The sequence below is a fragment of the Rhizophagus irregularis genome, chromosome 13 (assembly GCF_026210795.1).
Source record: "Rhizophagus irregularis chromosome 13, complete sequence".
NCBI lineage: Eukaryota > Fungi > Glomeromycota > Glomeromycetes > Glomerales > Glomeraceae > Rhizophagus > Rhizophagus irregularis.
Window position 1 is genome coordinate 4171230 of NC_089441.1, and position 24113 is coordinate 4195342.

Below are 24113 nucleotides of genomic sequence, written 5' to 3' on the forward strand. Positions count from 1 at the left end.
TTGTGTCAAATTTTGTGTCACCATGATTTTCTAAAAATAAATAAGTCTGACACATGACCAAATTTATAATGTGAATTTGTAATAAATCCCCAACATTAAGTATGTATGCATAGTTAACGTGTACATGACGGACAAAAAAGGGGTCCAACTCCTTCGTATGCTATCATTTTTATCATTTTCGGTAACATTACCATAATGAAAGTCTGTAATAAGCCAAATCCAATGTCCGATTATCACGGTAAAAAAAGCTTCCCCCTCGGATCTCAGAATCCGTTGTGATTTCATATTTTTGTTTTTTTTTATCCCCTTAATTCCCCTATTACATATATGAGTCGCACAGCATTATCTTAATTCAAAATGTTTAAAATTTTTTCTTATTTAATTACGTTACGTTGAGCTTTCTAACGATAATTAATTAACGTCAACCTATAATATAATTTAATAATTAACGATTTATAATGTTTAAAAGAAAGTCAGCCGCTATGAATATTCCTTCTCCAACACGGAGAGCAAAATCTCCAAACGGAGGAAATAAACGTAATTCGATAAATTCTCCAAGATTTTATGAAATTCTTGATTATGTTGCTAATAGAATGAATGGTAAAGTGATAATAAAAATGATTATTTCGAAAATTGGTTTGAAAATAAAGAAGTTTTTTTTATATTACATAACCTAATATACATTTTTCATTCAATATAAAGTTCCAGTACAATTTGGCACATTTATGAAAAAACGCTTTAATAAAGATGATATATCAGCACCTCAAGATTTTGAGTAAGGACATTTTTAAATGATATCATGGCTGACTTTCATTGTATTAAGTCAATTTAGGTTAAATTTAAAAAAAAAATTCTTTTTGCTTACGTCACATATAGACATCTTATTCATGCTGAAAGTGGAGAACAAGCTGAAGAAGTTTTAATTAACTGGGGTCAAAATCCAGGTAAGAAATAAAATATAAGACTCTTTTAATCATTTAAAAGAATTTTACTTAATTTTTATTCATTTTTTTTTTTTGTTCTAGATAATCGTAAACATTATAAAACTCTTTCGAAATTTGATGGAACATTAGTTCCTGATATTGAGACAAATAAAAGTGGAACAGTTGTGATTAAAAAGAATGTTAAAACCGAATTCCTTAATAATAATAATGATAATGATCAAGAAATAGTTCTTTCATTAGCCACAATTGAAAAATCAGTTGCTGCGAAAGTTTATTTTGAAAACTATTTTTATGGAATACTAAAAAAACCATCGGGAAGGTCCAAACGTCGTATGCAATTAGAGACAGAACTTGAGAATATGAAAATTTCCGACCAAGATAAAAGAGAAATAAGACAAGAATGGGTTAATTTGGAATCTGATTATATGCGCTTATTACGTAAAAAAATTACGGTTAATTCGTTTCAAATGATCAAAACTGTTGGTCATGGAGCTTTCGGTGTCGTTAAATTAGTTCGTGATATTTCAACCGGTGTTGTGTATGCTATGAAAATTATGAGAAAAGCCGATATGTTAAAGAAAGGTCAAGAAGGTCATGTTAGAGCTGAAAGGGATCTTTTAACTGCTGCCGCTGAAACTGCTCAATGGATTGTTAAATTAATTTACTCTTTTCAAGATGCTGATCATTTATATTTAGTTTTGGAATATATGCCTGGTGGTGACTTATTAAATCTTTTAATTGAAAAAGATATATTTGAAGAGGAATTTGCCAAATTTTATATTGCTGAAATGGTCCTATGCATTGAAGAAGCTCATAAAATGGGCTATATTCATCGAGATATTAAGGTGAATTTTAAGTAATATAATATTCTTTTTTCTTTAACTAAAAAAAATATATATATATATATTAAAAAAAATTTATTATTCTTATTTAGCCTGATAACTTCCTTTTCGATGGTGATGGACATATAAGACTTTCGGACTTTGGGCTAGCAACCGATTTCCATTGGGTACATGATTCACAATATTATGAACAGCAAAGAAGAGATCTTTTACGTAAAACTGGAGTTGATATTGAAACAGATACCTTATCAAAAGCAATGTCTAAAAAATATAAAACATCTAAGTGGATGAATCAATGGTCTGATGAAGAAGGATCAGATGATGATATCCCTAATACAAGAATATTAAGTTGGAGAGATAAGCACCGAAAGAAGATGGCATTTTCTGTTGTTGGAACAAATAATTATATGGCCCCAGAAGTTTTAAGAGGAATGGGTTATGATAAAGGTTGTGATTGGTGGAGTTTAGGAGTAAGTATCATGATATTAATCAACATTTTAAATATTTTATTAAAGAATTTTAACTCAACATTTATTTCTTTCTTTTGGAAATAGATTATTATTTTTGAAATGTTGTACGGATATCCTCCATTTTGCTCCAAATCTCGTCATACGACTCGTCTAAAGATTATTAATTGGCGTCAATATCTTAATTTCCCAGCACGTCCTCGTGTTTCACGTGAAGTTCAAGATTTAATTGAACGTCTTATATGTGAAAAAGAAGATCGAATAGGATCAAATCAATCATCTTCAACAACAAAACCAAATGGACTTTATATGGCTGGCCGTAAAACAAATCCAGGCCTTGGTGATGCATCAGAAATTAAATCACATCCATGGTTTAAGGGAATTGATTGGGATAATTTACATAAGTCAACTCCACCATTTAGACCACAATTAAAATCAGATATTGATACAAGATATTTTGAAGATGATATTGATGATAATCCATTAGCGCCACCTGGAGGTGTTGAAAGAAAACCGAAAGATCCAATGTTAAGAGATAAACATCATGGTAAAGATATTCTAAAGATGAGGAAAGAATTAGCATTTAAAGGTTACACTTATAAGGGATTGCCTTTGGAAAATCAAAGAGGTGGTATGGCTGAAAGAGTGAGAGAAAGAGGAGAAATAAATGAAGAAAGTCTGAGAATTAGATCTATGAGTTTTTAATATATATTTTTTTTTTTTGGAAAGATTTAATGCTGATTTAATAACTTTTTTTGGAGGGAAGGTTCATTGAATTTTTAAATGTTTCATATTGTATATATATAATAACATAATATAGCATAAATTATTTAATATTATAGAATTATTATTTTTTAACCTTAACCTTTTTTTTACGTTTATTTATTTATTTATTTCAACTTTTTTTTTAAATTTTTTTTTAATAATAACAATATATTGTAAAAATAATTTTTTTCTAATAAAAGAATTCACGTAAAAATTGAATCATATGTTTATGATCAACCGAAATATTTCCAAATTTAAAGCTTAACCTTATAAAAAAACGTATTAGATTGAAAATTCTCTAAAACTAGACCTCTGAGCTCGAAATTCAATTTTCAAAATTCTCTTTTTACAATGGAAATAAATTCAACTTATGCTCCCGTCATAATTAACATTGAAAATGGTGAATCAGTTCATCAGGTTAGAAAAATTAATTGAACATTAGCTAAGACAAATTTCAATTTTTTATTACTTGTTTATTTTATTTATTTGTTTGTTTTTTTAACGTAGCGTATCTTATTGGTTTATGGACGAGCAGGTCCACAAGATGTAGAGTTTGAATCAAATATTACAGTTGAACATCATTCAGATAATTTTCCATCCACAACTTGGCAAGTTTTTAATTCACATTTCAAATGTTTAGTACACCTTGACCCAGGTTTAAATGATATTAAATTCATCCTTGATACTGAATCATTTTCTGCCGATTTACAACCATTAATAACAAATTTTCAAGTAAATTATATTCCATTATTACAAAATCCTCCTATACATCTTGCAATTCTTGTAGCAAAAGATTCTAATGAAACCATTGATGCTCCTGATGAAAAAAAACCTGATGATTGTAAATTAGAAGCTGTTAAAGCAAAATTCCGTTGTTCCGGTTATTTATGGCAAGCATTTACAGCGGAACAAATGAATCGTCATGGATTTGGAAGAAGAGTCTTTAGGTTAGATGAAGAATGGACAAAAGATACACTTTCTAATCAAGATGTTAAATTGAGACAAACGGCAAAAATATATATAATTCGTAGTTCTTATACTTTAGAACAAATTTTAGATCCAGAGATAGCTCAACAAAGTCCTACTAGGGTTGATGATAAAAAAGATTTATATGCTATTTTCTTGGAAAGTTTAAAAGAATATGGACCACCATTTGATAAACAGTGTTATGTCGCAGGATTAATTTTAGATTCTCATTATGATAATTCTCCTAATATGAAATACATTAGAGGTCATGCAGCATTAGGAGGTGGACACGAAAATATTCAATTAGGAATATTTGGTAGTCATTTAACTCATGCTTGGCCAAAACATCTTGAGGATGTTTGTAGTTGCTTTCAAGAAGCTATCTCTATTGACGAAAATAAACTGGCTAATGATGCTGGAGAATGTGGAACTTGGTGGAAATGTTGTAATATTGGAATTGGAGCATTTTTACATGAAGTTGGACATAGTTTAGGTTCACCTCATACTCCAAGTGGAATTATGTTAAGAGGATTTAATAATTTAAATCGTACATTTACAGTTAAAGAACCAAATAATCCTTCACCAATAACACCATCTGATGAAGAAGGAGCACATTGGCATAGGTGTGATGCCGTAAGATATAGATATCATCCATGTTTTCGTTTACCTTTAGATCCACCAATCTCGAAATCACTTAATAATATTAGTGCAACATTTTGGATTTTAGATGATCTTTTATTAATTAAATGTCCCGCAGGTATCTCATTAATTGAATTTTACGTTGAGGATAATATTCTTGGTTACATAGATTATGTTGAAAATTATCAAACTGAGACTACATTAGAAATATCAGAAATCAAGGAAAAGTATGGTGGTGATAATAATAATGTTATTAAATTGAAAGTCGTAGCTAGAAATCAAACAGAATGTAGCATAGAAGATTTACAACAATATCAAGAAGAAAGTAAAATTATTTTACCAGAATTTGGAATAGCATATAAATCTCATCGTTTAGGAATGGTTGATGAAAATTTTAGTGAAATTAATATTTTATTTAACCAATTCATTGAAGAAAAAGGATATGTTTCAATAGAAAGAATGGTCGTTAAATATGATTATTATATTGATTCAATTAAATTCTTTTTTTCTGATAATACTGAATTAAAGATTGGATCGGATGATAGAGAGGGTACAGAAAAAGAATTTGTATTTGAGGAAGGAGAAATTATTACTGAAATAAAAGGCAATTCTGGTTGGTATATTGATGGGTTTGAAATCAAGACTAATTTAGATAAAAGTAGTGAATGGTTTGGTGGACATGGAGGTGAAGATCAATTATTAAAAGTTCCTAATGATGAGAATGAAATGATCGGTCTTTATGGTAGTGGTGGTTATTATGTTAATACTTTAGGAATTATTTATAAAAAGAATGGGTAAAAATTTAGAACTTTAATTTTATTTTATTTACTTAAATATTTATTTGTTTATTTAATTTTATTTACTTATAATCACTGTATAACTGTATATTAATTAAAAATAAAATTCATAATTATTCTTTGCTCTAATTTAATATATACATAAAATTATCATAATAAAAATTAAAAAAAAAATTTACAAATTTATATCGAATTTTTTACAAATATCTTTATCAAAAGATTTCAAGAGATCTTGACTAATTTCGAAAGTTAAAAGGGGTTTTGATAACGACAAAGAAGACGACGAAGAATCTTGTACTTGATTTGTTAATGGATATTGCGGTGACGGGGATGATAAAGGAGTACGATAATCACGTGTTGTACGAAATGATTGTTTAGATAAAAATTGTGTTCCCAAAGGATCTTGCCAAAAAATTTTATTTTTTGATGTCATCGGACTTTTAATTGTGGCATGTCTTTTGGGATTATATACGTAATTAGGGAAAATACATTTATGAACTTTTTTTGCGCATTCAGCGAGAATGTCAAAAATTTTTTTTGTGTCTAATGATTCATTTTTCCAATTGCTCGAAGTAATTTTTGAAATTTTGTTTAAAGTTGCATTTGGTTCATCAGACAAGGCAAGTCTTGCTTGGTAATTTCGCCGATATATTATATAACTATTTTGCGGTCTTGGAACTTTACCACTAATATTCTCTGTCGGAATTAAAAGATCGTAGAGAGAGAGAGTTATATACTTCTCGATTCTGATTAAGGTCGGCTCATCAATTAAAGTTGAAACAACTTTTTCGACAATTAAATAATAATTTAGATTCATCTTTTCTCTTCTATATTCGTTAATTTGATGTGGAACGGAAAGATTTTCAAAATGAGGTAATTGAGACATTATGGTTTTATGGTTTTTATTTAAAGGAAAAAAATGAGATTGAGAATCGAAATTATTATTATATTTTTTTTTTGGTATATGTATATATATATGTATATAATATGTATATATATATATATATATATATATGTATAATTTTTTTTTTTTTTGTCGATAATAAACTTTAAAAAAATCTTTACACCCTTTTTATAATATGGACTTGTTTGCTAGTAGTAATTTGCCTGTATTCCATATTAAGAATTTCTGGTGACGGAATTTTAAATTTCAAACTTTAATTACCCGAAAATGAACTTTTTGGATAGATAAAGAAATTTTTACACAAAAGCATTTTATTGGTTCTAAAATAAATAAAATTTATAAAAGTTATTGTAAAAATAATACTAATTTGGGGACAATGTAAAAGTACATGATTGCCAAAAGGTTGCATTATCTTATATCTATTTTTCCGAATATTTTTGAAATAAAATGAATAAAATTATAGAAAAAAGGCTTCTTATCTTCTTTATCAATAAATTAAAATAAAATATTTACATTTTGTGAAATCTTAAATAAATTTAGTTATAATTCTTTTTTTTTAAGTTCATTATCAAAAGTATCAGAAAACCAAATATATATTATAATCGCTAAATACAATTAGGTAATGATTCGTATTTAATGTTTATAAATAATTATTATATTATTATTATATGTATTTTTTTTTTATTACTATTGTTATGTTATAATGAAAGCATTTTATTTTCAGTAAAATTGTACTTTTTTTTTAAAAAAAAAATTATTTATATCCTTTAAGTCTTTATATTCATCCTTTACACTCATTCCTTTATAAAAGAAACCTTTACAATCCTTGTCTTTTAAAATTTTTTAAACCGACTTATAATAAGAACTTTAGGAAAAGATTAAAATTAAATGCAGATAGTGATACATTATATATATTTATATATTATAAGGCTTAAATAGGAATAATGGTTAAATTACATTTACTACACTTAATATTATTTATTATTGAATATTTAAATAATAAATAAAGAAGTCATGAGGGTAGTACATTTATATAGTTTGTTAACCTCTAGACGCTTCTTTTTTCCTTTTCTAGTTTCTTTTATCATCCTGTTTTTCTTTTTTTTCTTTGTAAATGTTTGTTTGCATTTGCAAAACAAACATAAGTACCAGTAAATTACTAGATTTCATGTTTGTCGTTTTAATATCTTGGTAATAAAGTTTAGATAATTTATCATGCCATACATGTTATGATCAAAATCAATTTTTTATACATAACTGACGGTAATTTATGCGCGACGCAGCTTATAATAAATTTCGTTTTTATTTAAAATTTTAAATAAAATTTGCAATTAATATTTTTCAATAAAAATATGCAGAAATTTGAGGTACTGTACTTATAGAAAAAATATATATAATAATTTGGGGTCCGATTTTTTAAGATTAAAATATTTCAGTACTTTAGAAGGAAAAAAGATCAGATCGATCTGCTGTCATTCCATCAAAGGGTATACGGTTAGTGTACCAATCACACGGAGTTTTTTTTTGGTTTAATTTAATCCTAGTGTTACATTTTTTTTAGTAACGTACCGCACCTGCAAAAAATACCCTGGTAAGTATATCTGGATTAAAATTTTATAATACCCTACGTACAACTTTCATCCTGAGAATACTAGAAACATTTAATATATGAAAATTTTTAATAAACCTACATATTACGAATCTGATACTATATATTTAGAAAGGTATTTTAAGCAGGGGGAATAATATCCTGGGTTACTGGGTAGGTATAATACAAATACCTTGTGCAATGCGGTACGATATAGTCTATTAAATTTTATAAATCAAGCATTAAATTATTTATTTATAATGAAAATTTTTTTTTTCTTTTTTTATTCGCATATAAAAATAAGAAACACGAATAAACGAACGAATAAATAAATAAATAATTAATTAATTATTAACTTAATTTGGTATTTATATATTTTTATATATTTTACCGAGTTCAATCGATTAATTTAAAGATGCACGAGTGATATTAGTTACAGCTAATAGATGATTAGTCTAATCGCCGGTAGATGTTTGCCTTAAACGTTACGTTGAAACTTGAAAGAAAGTTCATGACATCTACCTTAAACCAGGTATATATATTTTTTATGATATTTAATTAAAAGAATAACTTTATTGTATCTTAGAAATTTAACCGAATCAAAGTCACTACTCACTGAATACTGGGATACCCATCGAAGTGTAAGAGCGTGATCAAGATTTAGTTTACTAAGGAGTTGAAGGAACAAGAAACATTTTAGTTGAAAGAAGCGTTGACAACGTATGCATACTATTCGTTGTTAATAATGCATAAAATTTAAAACAAGGATATATAAAAGTTTGATTATAATTCAGGGATGAAAAATTAAGTACGTGATACACTCATATTTATCTTATGTCGTACAGTCCCGAATAAAGACAAAGATCCCGGTATTTATCATTTCGACCACACATAATTTTAAGACATTCTCCTAATGATGCGTTGTTCAATGAAACCATATTATTATGACATTAATCATTTTTCGTTGTTTTTTTTTTACTTGTTTTATATGCTGATTAATTTATCGAGTCTATTTTATTAGTTCACGTTTTCTAACTCTCATTTTATTACTAGAAATATCTTCGAAAATAAAAAGTGTCTTTAAAATTCCTTAGGGCATACAAACTTAATTTTCATAAGAATTTTGTAAATGATCCGGTAACCCGGTTCTTATTTTTTATTTTTTTATTTTTTCCAAAAAATTTCATGTATTAATTTCTTACCTGGTATACTTCTGGTATACTAATAATATACAAAAAATTTTTTTTTTTTAACAAAACTGTCCGCCAATCTTATTTCTTTGTGAAGGAAAGTAAGCTTGATAGTGTTTCTACCGAAGAAAATATTAAACAAAACTTGATGGCAGTATGATGAAACAAACCAATGAAGAAATTTTATAGACTATAAAAATTTATTCCGTGGTTTTTTTTTTTATTCCATGTTAATTCCGTAAATGTATCATATTTACGGAGTTTTTTATAGGAATTACGGATAAAGTTTTTTACAGGATTACAGGATAATACCCAGTTCGTTTCAGATTTTTACTTTTCTACTCGTCTTTCCATTTATTTGCCGTCTTCAAAATGGTTAAATTGATGAGTAATATGATGGAGGAAAAAAAAAATGTGTACATTCCAGTATGCCATAAAAGTTCAACCATTTCAAATGACAATAGGCCTCGCAAATTTTATCGGTTGTATGACCCGAAAAATTTATAATCTTATAATGTTTTGCAAGATATTTAGGTTATATATATTATATAACAATTGCATTAAATTGTATAATTTTAATTGTTTATTTTTATTTATTATTTTTTTTTTAAAAAATTATTCAGATTGGATGGTTTTCTAATTTTGAATAATTATATATAATACTGTAAACGTCAGTAGTGCAGATAATATTAATCATAACTGATAATATGAATATAACAATAAATTAATTCTTAATTCACGCCAACCATTCGGAGAAACTGAACTCTTGGCGTTTAATTATATCATAGTCTTATTAACTTAATGAGCAAAAAACCGAGAGTATGCGGCAAATCACCGATCGACAGAACCGACAGAACCGATTTAAGAATTCTGTCAAGTGAATGTCTAAAAACTACTGATGATGAGCAAAATATCAGAAAAACTTGTTCCCTTTTTGCGATATTGAATTACGGTTCATCTTCACTATAGTGAATCCCATGGGTGAGTTGGAGATTAAAATTCGTTATACTGTAGTGAGAAATTCACTATACTGAGGGTCAATTTTATAAAAAAAAAATCTGTATTTGAACTTTTCTTCATTATAGCCAAATTTGCCTGCAATTTTGTTTTTTAATTAAAGACACTTTTAAAATATCTTAAAATATTTTATTACATAAACCAATATTTTTGTAATAAATTCTATAGTATTTTCTAAGTAAAAATCAAAAAAAAAGTTCATGATTTTTTAAAATGATCGACAAATTATAACAAAATAGTAGCTAAATTTTTCAAATTGAAATATCTTTTTATCCATTAACCCTAGAAATACAAAATTACCACCATTTGATGCGTCTTAATGAAAAGAATCTGATAGAAATAAAATTGTCCTTCTACAAATATTATGTGACAGGATAACTTATAAAATCTAAAAATTTATAAATTAATATAACTTTTTATCCATCAATTTTAGAGTTATGATTTTATTACCATTAAATGCGCCTTAATAAGAGGAATATAATTTCATCTTTCTATGATCACTAGATCTTAAGATATTTTAAAAATTCAAAAATTTTTAAAATTAATTTTAACCCCTACAGTTTAAGGGATAGGTAGAAAGTATTACCTTTTTGAATTCACCCTCTTGACTAATAGCATACCATTTCCGTATTCTTCAATTAAAAGGATTCATATTCACAAATCAGAGTTAAAAAAGAGTATTTCACTGAAATATTAATACTGAAAATTTATTTAAATTCTTCTAATAAATAAAATACTTTAAATAAAATTAATAAAAAGCTAACTGAAAATATTCAGATAAAAGTAAGAATATTACTTGCTCAATTGTTTGGCTCTCTTGCTAACTCTCGTTTCGTGAAGATTTTAGTGAGATTTCTTTTAATTTAATTTTCTTGCAAGTAATACCGGAAGTTTTAAAGTAATTTCAGTCAGATTATAAAATTATTGATTCACCCGCAATAATTACTGCTGTTAACGAGTGGTTTAATATTAAATATTCGATGTGCTTCCATAGTAGTGGAAGTTGCCTCAACTATATATAATTGATACGTATATTCTAATGATATGAAACATGATAGTAAAAATATAAACGTATTGAAAAAAAATTAAAAAATTACATATGAACAAGAACACTCATGAAGAATGAAATTCGGTTTCAGATACTGGAAATTTTAGATTTTCCTCTTTAAGATACTCTTTTTTGAACATTAATTACGAATGACTTTTGGCACCAAATTAATTTAACTGCTATGTCCTTAAATTCTTCTCACTTAAAAATAAAACGAGATTAATCATTTACATATCTACACTTCTGTAGTGGAATTCCAAATTTTGTGTTACATTTGTTACATTTGTTTACTAGGAATTTTTTTCGTTGACACAGGAATCGTAAATTCTCAATTTCATATCAACGATATCAACGCCACTCTCATCATTTAAAATTATAAAATTTCATTTATTGAATAATGTATAATTAAAAATTGCAAGTGGCTAAATAAGCGAAATGACGATTGCATAATGCACATGACATGCTTGAAGGACTGATTTTAATAATTGGCGCGGAATATACAAATAGATTTCCATATGATTATTGTTTATCTTACGCTTGACAGTTAAAATGTTATTTGTAACACACAGTTTGACTTAATCAAGTTAAGGTAATAGTAAAAAACGTTTACGATGGAAATTCTATGAATATATTAAGATTAGTAAATAGTCAGAAAAAAAAAAAGATCCCATTGTTTCATTAAAAGATAATATGAACTACGATAAATATATTCCCTATTTTAAAATCTAATAATCAGGATGGGGTCTTCTACTCACATGTATGTTTTAAAGATCTTAAGATCTATCCATCTATTCACGATTTCAAACGCGTTGCTCGATAACAATATTTATGTAGTAAAAAAAACCAAATTTAGTACAATTATATATATATATTTTTTTTCGGTAATCTTATATTTATCCACTTTTTGAAATTTGATTAATTGGATTGGGATACCAAATGATAAATTAAATTGCTTATATATGGTATATAACATTTATTGACTGGGAAATATTTCATCATCTGACGTGATTAAATAGATATTTCCAATTAATTTTTATTATTATTACTGAAATTTTTTACTTCTTTTTCGTTAATCGTAAATAATTTATTTTAATTCTTATGTGATTGGACTTTATTTTTAGCGAATTATGTTTACAAAATAATAAGTGATCACCAATCGCTGACAGAATTCCAAGGAAGAATTCCCCGAAGAATTTCAGATTTTGCTCTTCGAATAGGAGTCGGGATCAACAAACTAACCGAGATTGGATATATTAAAGTGGATCAATGGATCAATGATATCATTAAAATTAATTTTAAACACCTCTTGGCAAAATGACACCGAAGTAATATTGTACTTTTATCGGTTTGATCAAAAAAATTTCTAATATATAGTACTTTTTTGAAATGTTTCTTTTCAATTTCAAAAACATTTCATTTATTGGTATATATATATACATTTTATTTGATCCCTTCTTTATTTTAGAAGGTTTTATTTATTCATCATTTTTTTGTTTCTTTTTTGACATTAGTTAAACGGGTACGATGTCTGAAAGATTACGAGAACCTGTGGTTGATTTTTCTATTGAGGAGAAGGGTCAATTACCTTCAAATTCAAATGATGATGATATTATAGAAAATGATAATAAAAATGTAGAGGCTGCTTCTACCTCTATACCACAATTGACTTTGGAAAAATCAATATCTATTAAATATCGTACTCTGTAAGTCAATTTTAAATTTTGTGTCACGACTCTCAAATGTATTATTGAATTATATTTCGAATTCCTCCCAGATCCATTCAGACTTCGGAAAGTATCCAGGCTCAAAAACTCTATTTAAAGAAAGAAAAACCCATAATTTCTCCCGATGGTAAATTTCCCCATTTCAATTATCGTGAGAACATTTTAGACAGATGATTAACATACACACTTACCTTTTTTACAAATAGATGAAATCGCACAACTTGATTATCATACCCTTCCAGTAAATTTGATTTGGCAACGAGTTGAAAGCAATGCAACCCTCGGTTTAAATTCTCAAACAGTTACCCGTCGTCTTCAACATGATGGAAAAAACTTAATTTCTTCCCCTAAAAACAATGTAATATATAAAATCCTTGGCTATTTGTTTGGTGGATTTTGTAGTTTGCTTTGGTTCGCAGCTATTATCATGATCTTGTCATATCAACCATTTGGTATGCCAAATCCAGCTCCATTGAACCTTGCGTTGGGAGTGGTTCTGGTAAGAATTTAATTAAAACATTATTATTATTCCTTTTTCTCGTTTCTGCTTCTAAAAACCTAATTTATCTTTATTTGAATAGATAATTGTAGTAATTATTCAAGCCGCGTTTGGTGCGTATCAAGACTGGTCAACATCAAAGGTGATGAAGTCGATTAGAAATATGCTTCCCTCTGAAACACTCGTTATTCGTGATGGAAAGGTTCATAAAGTACTTGCGACTGGTAATGTTAATTATTACAATCCTATGAATGAAATCTTTCCGTACCAACAAGGGTGAATGATATTAATCGATCAAATTTTATATGAACCTCTGAAACTTGCAGATCTTGTTGTTGGAGACATTGTTCAAGTAAATATGGGTAACAAAGTTCCAGCTGATTTGCGTATTGTGGAAGTGACAGGCGACATGAAATTTGATCGTTCAATATTGACTGGAGAGAACGCACCAGTTACTGCCACTGTGGAAGCTACAGATGAGAATTATCTCGAAACAAAAAACATTGCTTTGCTTGGTACTCATTGTACTAACGGAACTGGAAAGGGCGTTGTCGTCGCCACTGGTAATAACTTCATTAGTTTTACTCTGTTCAATTTTGGCAATTTTTTTACAATTGTTAATTTTATATTCACATATCAGGTGATAATACCGTGTTTGGCAGGATTGCTAAGTTGTCATCTGCTACAGATTCAGAAACTACAATTCTTCAAAGAGAAATAACTCGGTTTGTATTAGTTATTGCAGCATTGTCCATTAGCACAGGAGTAATTCTTATGATCTTGTAAGTTAAATTTGTTATTGTTAGTTTATATTTATTATATTATTATATTATATTTATTTACCTTGCGTTTTAATACTTTTAGGTGGGCTACATGGTTAAGAGTTACTTATCCGGGTTTCTTAAACCTTTCCGGCATGCTCGTGAATGCTATTTCCGTTATTGTTGCCTTCGTACCCGAAGGGATGCCTGTATGTGTCACATTATGCCTAACCTTAATTGCAAAGCGCTCTTTTCGTCAAAAGATTTTATGTAAAACGCTTCCCGTTGTGGAAACTCTTGGTTGTGTTTCTATTATTTGTTCTGTAAGTAAAAAGAATTTATAAATCATTTTTAGATTTTAAAATAATAATTAATTATTTTATTGATTTTAGGACAAAACTGGCACTCTTACAGAGAACAAAATGTTTGTGAATAACGTGAGCTTTGTTACCAAGGAGATGAAAACTCAAGAATGCAAGGATGCATTGAGTTCTACTGACCACCCAGAAAAAAAGGCAGTTAGAATTTTACAATTAACTGCCTGTTTATGTAACGCTGCCGTTTTTGACCCCGCTTCAATAAATCTTCCAGTATATGAAAGGGTTGTGAATGGAGATCCTACAGATTCTGGTCTACTTCGTTTTTCTGAAAACTTGAAAGGTATATTGCTTATAAGTGCTTATATTGTTCATCACATTCAAAATCATTATTCATATTATTTAATTTATTTCTAAAAGAATCAACTACAGCTGATCGTCTTGAGTTTAAAACAATTTATCAAGTCCCATTTAATTCTAAAAATAAATTCGCAATCACCATTCACCGTCCTAGTGACGAATATAATGACCTAGAAACCTCACAACTCGTATTTTTTTGCAAAGGTGCTCCTGAAGTTTTAATGGAACATTGCTCTTCCTATCTTCAACCAGATGGAAATGAAAAGATGCTTGATCATGAAAGTAAAGGTCTGTTGGAATCTATTCAAGATTCATGGTCAAGGAATGGCCAACGTGTACTTTTACTGGCAAAGAAAATTATTCCAACATATATGTTCCCTGGAAAGTCAAAAAATGATGTTGAGATGACAAATCTAGCTTTATCCTTCAATAAGAATTTATGTATAGTTGGTTTAGTAGGAATTGTTGGTGAGAATTTTTTTTTCTTATGTTAAAATGTAAAAATTTCTTATGATCTTTAAAATCCTTAATTTAATCGCTCTCAAATTATAGATCCACCTCGTGCGGAAATTCCTGAAGTTGTCAGACGATGCCGTAGAGCGGGAGTCAGAATTTTTATGGTTACGGGTGACTATTCTTTAACTGCAGAAACGATAGCTAGACAATGTGGTATTCTTACGAGTAATAAAGTGGATAATATTGATGATATTATTGAAGCGGATAAAAGTGGCACATCTATGATTCGTCAAAGTTTAGATACTGAAGAGGATGATTATCAAAAAAATATCAATTCTCTTGTATTGACTGGAAAAGATCTCTCCCAAAATTTAACTCCTAAACATTGGGATGCTATTGCAAATTATTCAGAAATAGTCTTTGCTAGAACAACTCCGGAACAAAAATTAAAAATTGTAAGTTTCTTTCCTTATCCAAGTTTTTAGCTCAGTATAAAAACGTTACTATAACAAAGAAAATGTTGGTTTATTAAATAGGTAACTGAACTACAGCATCGAGACAATGTTATAGGAGTGACTGGTGATGGAGTGAATGATGCACCAGCATTAAAACAAGCAAATATCGGAATTGCCATGGGTTCAGGATCTGATTTAGCTATAGCGGCAGGAAATATGGTTTTACTTGATAACAATTTTGCGTCAATAATCGTGGCTATGGAAAATGGTCGACTCGTGTTTGACAATTTAAAGAAAGTTATATTGTATCTTTTGCCTGCCGGATCTTGGTCTGAAATGTGGCCTGTGGTAGTTAATGTCTTGCTTGGAACTCCACTTCCATTGTCAGCTTTTCTTATGATTGTAATTTGTTGCGTGTATGTACATTTACAATCTTTTTCTGAAAATAAACGAAAAATCATCTTAAAATCATATTAACATTTACTATCTTTTTTTTGGGGGAAAAAAGAACGGATATATTCCCATCACTTTCCCTTACACATGAAAAGGCCGAGTCTGATCTTATGTTACGAAAACCGCGAAGAGCATCTAGAGATCATCTTGTAAATGTCAAATTACTTTTACAGGCTTATGGATTTATTGGTATTATGGAAATGCTCTTTGCACATTGGATGTTCTTCACATATTTATCCATTTATGGTGGAATTACTTTCAGAGATACATTATTCGGTAAAGGATATAGTTTTTGAATATTGATTTTCATATTTCTAAAAAAAAATAACATTTTTTTTTTATTATAACTAATAGCATATAACAACTGGGGAGATGGATTTATGGGAAAAACGATGGATGAACTTAATGAACTTAATGTTTGTATATTCTCAGTGTCAATATAATCATTTTTTATTTAAAAACTACTTAATAATAGAAATTTATTATTTAATAATAGTACACGGGCCAAAGTGTATATTTTATAACATTAGTAATTATGCAATTTGGAAATCTCTTATCAATCCGAACACGACGCAGATCAATATTTCAAGCAAATCCATTTTCAGGACCTTCCAAAAATTTGTATTTATTTGGGGGAATGTTTATTTCCCTTATAACTGCATTGATTATACTTCACGTGCCTTTCTTTAATAATGTCTTTTATACAAGGTATGATGGATTCTTTTTTTATTGATCCTGATGTTGGTAATTAATGTTAACATTTTTTCCAAAAATTTCATTAGACCGGTTCCAATACAATTTTACTTCATCCCTCTCGGATTTGCCGCATTTATTTTTGTTATGGATGAGATGAGGAAGTTGCTTGTAAGAACCTATCCAAAATCATTTTTGGATAAATTAGCTTGGTGAAAGAAGAGACAGTCAAATTTCTAAAGCTTTTTTATTTGTAATATATTGTAATATTTAAATGTATCTAATATCTAATAATTATATTTAGCTAATTATCAATCAAGTTATAAACAAACGTTTTTTATATAATAAAAACGTGTGTGTAATGTATCATTTATACACAATTTAAAAATATTGAAAATAATTCCAAAAAACGTGTGTTTTATCTGTTATCTGTCGCGTTCGCGTTGTTTATATTGTTGTTTATATTTATCTCAGCGACTTTACGTGGTTTACGTGGCCTGATCTCTGGTGGTGTGGTAGGCAGAATTTATTATTTTTTTTTTGTGTCCTTTGTCCCGGTTATGCCTATGTCTCTTGTTGGGACTAGGCATGACGACCGTTTCGACGGTTGGATTTCTACCTACATAGTAGAGTTAGCATCTCTTTTTGTAATTGAGATTACTCTTTTTCGTAGTGCCCCTGTTTCTGTCTTCATTTTAAAATAAAATAAAAAAAGAACAAACGGTAAATATTTTTTAAGATTCCCCATTCTTTCAGATGTTAATGTCTTTATTTTCTTTATTTTGCAATTTCAAGGATCAATTTCTTATTAATAAAATTATATTTTTAGATATACTACTCTTTCCATAATGTTTAATAATGTTTATTAAATTAATCTTTGATATCATCTTCCATATCATCTCGTTCAAAAGCCGCATTAAATTTATTACTATCAATCGAAGCAGCTGGTGATAATGACATTGGAGATGGTGATAAAAAAACCTCTTTTTTGCTTTTTGTAAATGGAAGGAGTGATGTTGGAGATTTTTGTGATGCCCACCTTGCACCGGTTTTTGGAGTAAAATTAACAATATCAGGATGATTTTCAGGAGATAGTATTTCTTCTACATCATAACTATTTGATTCTTTAATAATATCCTCGCTTTTGCTCATCGTTATTGTATTGTCATCCTCTTCTTCAACCAATTGAAATACAACGACAAAAAAAACAATCGAAGAGTCGCGCTTTTCGCCGCGTGTTTTACACACGTAACGAACAGGCTAGATTTTACATAAAAGGTGAGATATAATATATTTAAATAAAGCTTAAAAAAAAAAAATATTCATTTACTTGGCCTTCCCAATATTGTAGGACTCCAAGCTTAAATCCAGGTAACTATAAAAGAAGAAATGTTGTGTTCATTATATATTAATTAAATGAAAATGAAAAAATTAACATAATTACCGTTACAGCAACATCATTAAAATCTATATAAGAATTAAAGAAATCAAAATTCCATATTTGATTATCTTTAATTTGAAATTGTTTCCTGTTTGTCTCATTCTCAAAATATTTTTTTCTTTCGGAAACATCTTTGAATTCTACACCTTCACTTGGACAGTTTACATCCTCCTCAATATGTTCACCATTTGAAGAAGGCCATGATGGCAACCATTCATCACCTTTAATAATAGGCTCTTCGTATAAGTTGATTTTATTCATGGTATAAACTAATGGACTATATGCCCATGGTTCATCACTATAAATATCTGCTTGTAATCCAGGATCAATATATTGAAGAATCTTTAATCCTAAAGACGATCCAAATGGTAAATTAATCTTTTTATCAAAATCATTCTAAAAAAAAAAAAAAATTATTCAGTAAATGCTTTGGGATTATAAATGATGGTTGAAAAATTGGAAACAAATATTTTACACCAAAGACTATATCGTCTGCTGTTAAATTATTTTCTTTAAATCTTCCTTGCACTTGAATAGAATATTTAACATTATATCCTTCAAAATAAGGACTTGATTCGATTCTTGTTGTACCTGATGGTGTTATTCCTTTAAAATCTTTTATACGAATACATATTCTTCCAGTAAAATGTGATGTATTAATAAAATATGGGTGAGAATCATCATTTGGAAGCATTATTTTATGTTCTGCTGAATCATATGATGATCCTACACTAATCTGTAATTTTAACTTGTCTTTGTTCATTGTTTTTTGGAAAAAAAAAAAAAAAAAATATCGAGAAAAGAGAAAATAAAAAAAGACTGTTTTTAAATAAGTCCCCGATCGATCATCACTAACTATTAAAGAAATGCATCATCCTCAAATCATTTGTCATACGAATTTTGTGTGACGCACGATAACGATCACGGTGGCGATATTGGAAAACGCCACTTATTTATGTTCAATTGTTCATTCCCACTCTTTTTAAACAAATCAGGGATAATTAAATAATTATTACGAAATATTCGACTCTGTAAATAACAGATAAGCTCTTCATTTTGTTTTCCTCAGCCTGTTTTCATTTTGTAAAAATCAAAACATTTCATTTCTTTAATGAATGAATGTATTTCTTTTTCTCATATGCAATATATGCAATAAATCAAAAATACTATTTCCATCTACAGAGATATAAAAGAATTATTCTTGAATCTTATCAGATCATATCAAATCTAAATAATTCCAAATATAAATTTCTTGATTTTTCATTTTTTTCATTTTATTACTTTTTTTGCGTCATAATATCATTAGCCCATAATTATTATTTTCTAAAAACTTTTAAATTTCACATTTTCAACATAAAAATAGCATTTTGATCGCGTGTAAAAAAAAAAAATGGTTACAAATCACAAATGCAAGAACTGCCAAATATAGATTGTGATCACAAAAATTATAAAAATGGCACAAAATGTATCGATCGGTGGCACATAAGTAGGAAATAGAAATCTAATTTTAAACAATGAATAAAAATATTTAGTAAATTTTTTTAATGAATGGAATCGTATTTTTAATTGTATCGATAAATCTGCAATATTAAATCATCAAATTATCATCGAAAAAAATTTAAAGAATTATCATAGTGAAATTTTTTATTTATGCAGGGGAAAAGAACTGAATGGTAAATAAAATTTTTATGCTTATTATGTACTAAATCTCAAAAATATTTTTTGCGCGCTTGCATTTTTTGGCTGAAAAAAAAGCTTTTCATCATATTTATTTAATATCGTCTAAAATATAAAAATATATATATTATGTATATGTATATACAGTATATATAATAAAATAAATAAATTTGAATTGCTAATCATAACTCAATTTAATAAATATTGAATTGTAATTACAAAGTTCTGATTTATCGGGATTTGTTGATAACATATTGATTTCTCATTTGTCCCGTTGTAAAAAAGTCTTTGAAATGATATTTGTTCAAGAATGATGTATTGCAGAGATTTTATTCTTTTAATAATCAATATTGAATCGATATTTCTTTTACAAGATTTATTGATAGGCTATAACTGAAATTTTTAATTCGTGATTTAATAAATCCTTTTCTATAGAATCTAGATTCAACCTTTTTTTTAAAAACTAGTACGAAAAGAGTCAAAATTCATTTGATTGGGTGGAATCAGGATCATCCTTTTAGCAAATTTACCAAAAAAAAATATATTACATCACACGAAATGAATTACACCTACCGTCGTAATGCTAATAAATTTAATAAAATTTAGCATTTACTAAATTGGCATTACATGACAATTCGGCACTATGGTAGTGTAATTAATTAATACATTTTGACATAGACCATTTTAGACCATGTCCATTGTAATATATTTCGGCATTACACCATTTTTTAATGCCGATTCCGACATGGTTTGTTCACCATCAGACTGATCTGAAACTAGAAAGACAGGCTCTCGCACACTTACACCCAAATTATCTGCACAAATGTTAATCAGCATTATATTATTATTCCTTTGATTTTTATTTTATTTATAATTGTTAACACATTTAGTAAGTATGTATATTATAAATATTAATTCACATTATTTTTTTTTTGCCGTGACATTTGATGAGTCGAGCGAATGTTGATTTGTTCGTTTGAAAATTTAAAAATTTTAGGAAATTTGTTTGATACTAATACTCATTTTCTAGTTACGATTTATAATTTTACACGCACAAAATTTTGAATTCAATTGTTCAGAAATATAATGACCAATTAAAGTAAGAAATAACAAAAATGCAAAATCAAAGAGAGTTGAAATCTTCTCACTTATTGTATACCATGTTTTCATACAACTATTCTCTATTTTATATTATATTATATAATTGAAATTTGTTGGAGGCACCAGTGATTATGTAAGAAGTTTGTCTGACGTTTTTGACTAGCAGCATTAAAATTAATGTAGGAGCAAGAAATACGAGAAACTTTGTCCGACAAGGAAGGCGCAGAAAATTTTATCAATGGATTAGAAATTATCACAGTCGTATAGCGCATATTTATATAAATCTTTAAAATGGTAGAGCTAAAAAGTTAATAATAATGAAATTTCCAAATTAAAACTTATAGATCTTACTTTTTTTTTGCTAGTAATTCAGTACTTTTTCGAAAATTTCCTTCTTACATCCCTAGGATAACTTTCATAATATTAAAAAGTAAATGCATGTGCATTAAAAAAAATTTAAGATATTTATGTAAAGATTTTCCGATCACTCTTTGGCCAGCACTATATAAACTCTGTGTGTGTGTGACCGGAATTAAAAAATTGGCCATAACACCATGACGATAGTACCATACTATAAGTTGGGATTTTACCAATAATAGATATTATAAATAATATGGAATTATTTTAGTAATTTTTCTATCATTAAGCTTATGAATAATAAATTTTGTTTTATAACTATTTAAGAGCAAATTTATATTTTTTTAATGTACATGAAATACATTGTTGTTGAATTCACATTTTTCCCATTTGTCTTGATAACATTTGAGAAATTTCCAGTGAACTTGCATCTACTTTGAGTTTATAAATTTCATGTCAAATTTCAACATTTGTAATTAATTTTCTCAAAAAAGTAAAAAAGCAGTAGAATCCTAAAATGATGTCGAAATGTAAGCCCCAATATTCAAGTTTATTTTGCATTTTAAATAATTGTTTAAGTAGACAACATGCATTTTTGTAATTTGAATCACTTATTAGCATTTTTTTACAATATACCGAAATTAGTGATAATTTGAAGAATAAAATTCCCATTATCAGTTATTTTAGTATTTTAAATTATCTAATCCGCTGATGCTTACTTAATTTTCTCTGCTTTGAAATAAATTATTATTTGCTAGTTCTTTTTTAAGTGTTTCAAAATGGGGCCTCGGGTTACAGGTTGTTACACAATTTACACAATGTAAATTGAATTATTTCATTTTTATCGATTTTTATGTAACACGCTGTATATATATATATAATTATTTTTTTTTTCCGAAGCCTATTAAATAAATACATCTAGGCGACTATTATTATTAAATTTGAAAAAAAATGAAGTTCTTGCTTATAATATTGGCCATTTTTTTCTTAACAGTTCCATCAGTTTTTGCTATCACTGCTGTTGATTCTGCCATGACAGTAGTCTCACTTGAATCTTATAAATGCGTTAAAAACTTTGGTTATGAACGGGCTATTATTCGTGGTTATTTTGAGTCTTATTGTGGAAATCCTGGAGGTGACATTGATAAAACCTTTATCCAAAGCTATACAAATGCTGTTAATGCCGGATTCACCCAAATTGATGTTTATATGTTCCCATGTACTGGAATCCCAAAATGTTGTGTTAGTGATCCAACTCCGGAATGTTTAGCTACAAATTTTACCTGTAAAACTCCTCAAGAACAAGTCAATCAATTGGTACAATGGATAAATAACACTAAGATAAATGGAGGTCAGGATATTATAGTTCAAACAGTTTGGCTGGATGTTGAGACTGATCCAGCGTCTAATAACTGGCCACCTTCTAATACCACTTTAAATCAAAAAACTTTACAAGAATTTAAATACGCATGGGACGGTACTATGTGGAATTGGGGTATATACGCGGTATGTAATCCTGGTATCGGGACATTTCGCCGAAAACCATTTCGCCAAAATGTCCCGTAACCAATCCTATATTTTCTTTATTATATGATATACAAAGAATAATATTTACATCGTCGACTCATATGCAATTATCTGTAAAAATTTAGCGTGCAAATGACTGGGCCACAATTACTGGAGATAAAAATTGGGTCTTGGATTCTACTCGTCCATTATGGGTTGCTAATTTTGACAATATTATTAATTTAACGCAAAATTTTTCACAATTTGGTGGATGGATGACACCTACGGGCAAACAATGTAAGTGGATTCATTTGTTTAATATAGGTTATCTCTTTGATTTAAATAATAAATTTCTTATATTTGTTGTATAGACAAGGGAACAGATTACTTTTGTTGCTTATGTGACGATGGAACTGGAAGCCAACTCTCTTGTAGTTCATGCTTTACTAATCCTGGACCTTGTTGTTATGGCTTTGATAGAAGCGTATTCTAAGAAGCGTATTCTAAATATTTTAGTCTTTATAATATTAATTGTAAAGGTTAATAAAAATTAAGTTAATATTCTTACTAAACAATTATATTTTTATATGAGTAAAAGATACGATCTGACCATTTACAATTGTCATCTTTCTTATATATATTACCTAAGTATGGTATACAAGCATTTCGAAGTGTAAACTTAATAATATTTAAATACATTTTATAGTTCTCCAATCCATATAATAAGCTGTGTGCGATCGATTGTATTAATATTAATCAAATCATATATTTTAATAAAAAGAATTTTCAGTATATACGAAAATTGCATAATGTTGCATATCTTAGTAAGATAACATCTCTCTTTTTTTTTAAAAAAAAAAGTATTCAACCTTTTTATAATATGTCAAATGTTTGAAATACTTCATAATCTTCTGCAATATTCGTAGGGAATTACCCATATGTGGCCCACAATAAACATGATCATAACCTAGAATATTTTTACTATCTGTAAACTAAAAGAAAACTGTTATCCAAATAGAAACTCCCTTAATATCACAATTTCTATAGTCCATCTTGACTAAAATCTTAAAATTATAAGGGATCTTAATATGAGTATCTTTTCATGAAGTGAAAAGACAATTGGATGATTTAGTTTATTAAAGTTTC

General features: G+C 28.1%; 6 protein-coding genes across 6 annotated transcripts; 4 read left to right on the forward strand and 2 right to left on the reverse strand.

Moving 5' to 3' along the window:
• Positions 1–458: 458 nt before the first annotated feature.
• On the forward strand, positions 459–3242 carry OCT59_005526 (uncharacterized protein; the record flags this gene model as incomplete). The annotated part of the gene is made up of 6 exons (XM_025320916.2): positions 459–600; positions 703–775; positions 877–944; positions 1026–1789; positions 1879–2256; positions 2341–3242. 6 exons carry the CDS (start codon positions 459–461, stop codon positions 2956–2958), a joined length of 2043 nt encoding a protein of 680 aa, XP_025170180.1. The 3' UTR covers positions 2959–3242.
• Positions 3243–3369: 127 nt separating this feature from the next.
• Positions 3370–5591, forward strand: OCT59_005527 (uncharacterized protein; the record flags this gene model as incomplete). Its single annotated transcript, XM_025327648.2, has 2 exons — positions 3370–3435; positions 3526–5591. 2 exons carry the CDS (start codon positions 3370–3372, stop codon positions 5419–5421), a joined length of 1962 nt encoding a protein of 653 aa, XP_025170181.1. The 3' UTR covers positions 5422–5591.
• Positions 5592–5595: 4 nt separating this feature from the next.
• Positions 5596–6306, reverse strand: OCT59_005528 (uncharacterized protein; the record flags this gene model as incomplete). Its single annotated transcript, XM_025320917.2, has 1 exon — positions 5596–6306. The coding sequence occupies one exon, from the start codon at positions 6304–6306 to the stop codon at positions 5596–5598; it is 711 nt and encodes a 236-aa protein (XP_025170182.1).
• A 6385-nt stretch (positions 6307–12691) lies between these two features.
• On the forward strand, positions 12692–17353 carry OCT59_005529 (uncharacterized protein; the record flags this gene model as incomplete). Its single annotated transcript, XM_025320918.2, has 15 exons — positions 12692–12870; positions 12942–13018; positions 13098–13390; positions 13473–13614; positions 13717–13953; positions 14031–14172; positions 14255–14474; positions 14544–14811; positions 14889–15296; positions 15381–15739; positions 15821–16155; positions 16248–16468; positions 16547–16608; positions 16689–16900; positions 16975–17353. The coding sequence occupies 15 exons, from the start codon at positions 12692–12694 to the stop codon at positions 17099–17101; spliced, it is 3282 nt and encodes a 1093-aa protein (XP_025170183.1). The 3' UTR covers positions 17102–17353.
• A 268-nt stretch (positions 17354–17621) lies between these two features.
• On the reverse strand, positions 17622–19121 carry OCT59_005530 (uncharacterized protein). The gene is made up of 4 exons (XM_025320919.2): positions 18802–19121; positions 18330–18722; positions 18216–18260; positions 17622–18145 (listed from the first exon to the last, which is right to left on the reverse strand). Exons 1-4 carry the CDS (start codon positions 19087–19089, stop codon positions 17756–17758), a joined length of 1116 nt encoding a protein of 371 aa, XP_025170184.2. The 5' UTR covers positions 19090–19121; the 3' UTR covers positions 17622–17755.
• Positions 19122–22412: 3291 nt separating this feature from the next.
• OCT59_005531 (uncharacterized protein) lies at positions 22413–23460 on the forward strand (the record flags this gene model as incomplete). Its single annotated transcript, XM_025330723.2, has 3 exons — positions 22413–22967; positions 23114–23264; positions 23339–23460. The coding sequence occupies 3 exons, from the start codon at positions 22413–22415 to the stop codon at positions 23458–23460; spliced, it is 828 nt and encodes a 275-aa protein (XP_025170185.1).
• Positions 23461–24113: the final 653 nt, after the last annotated feature.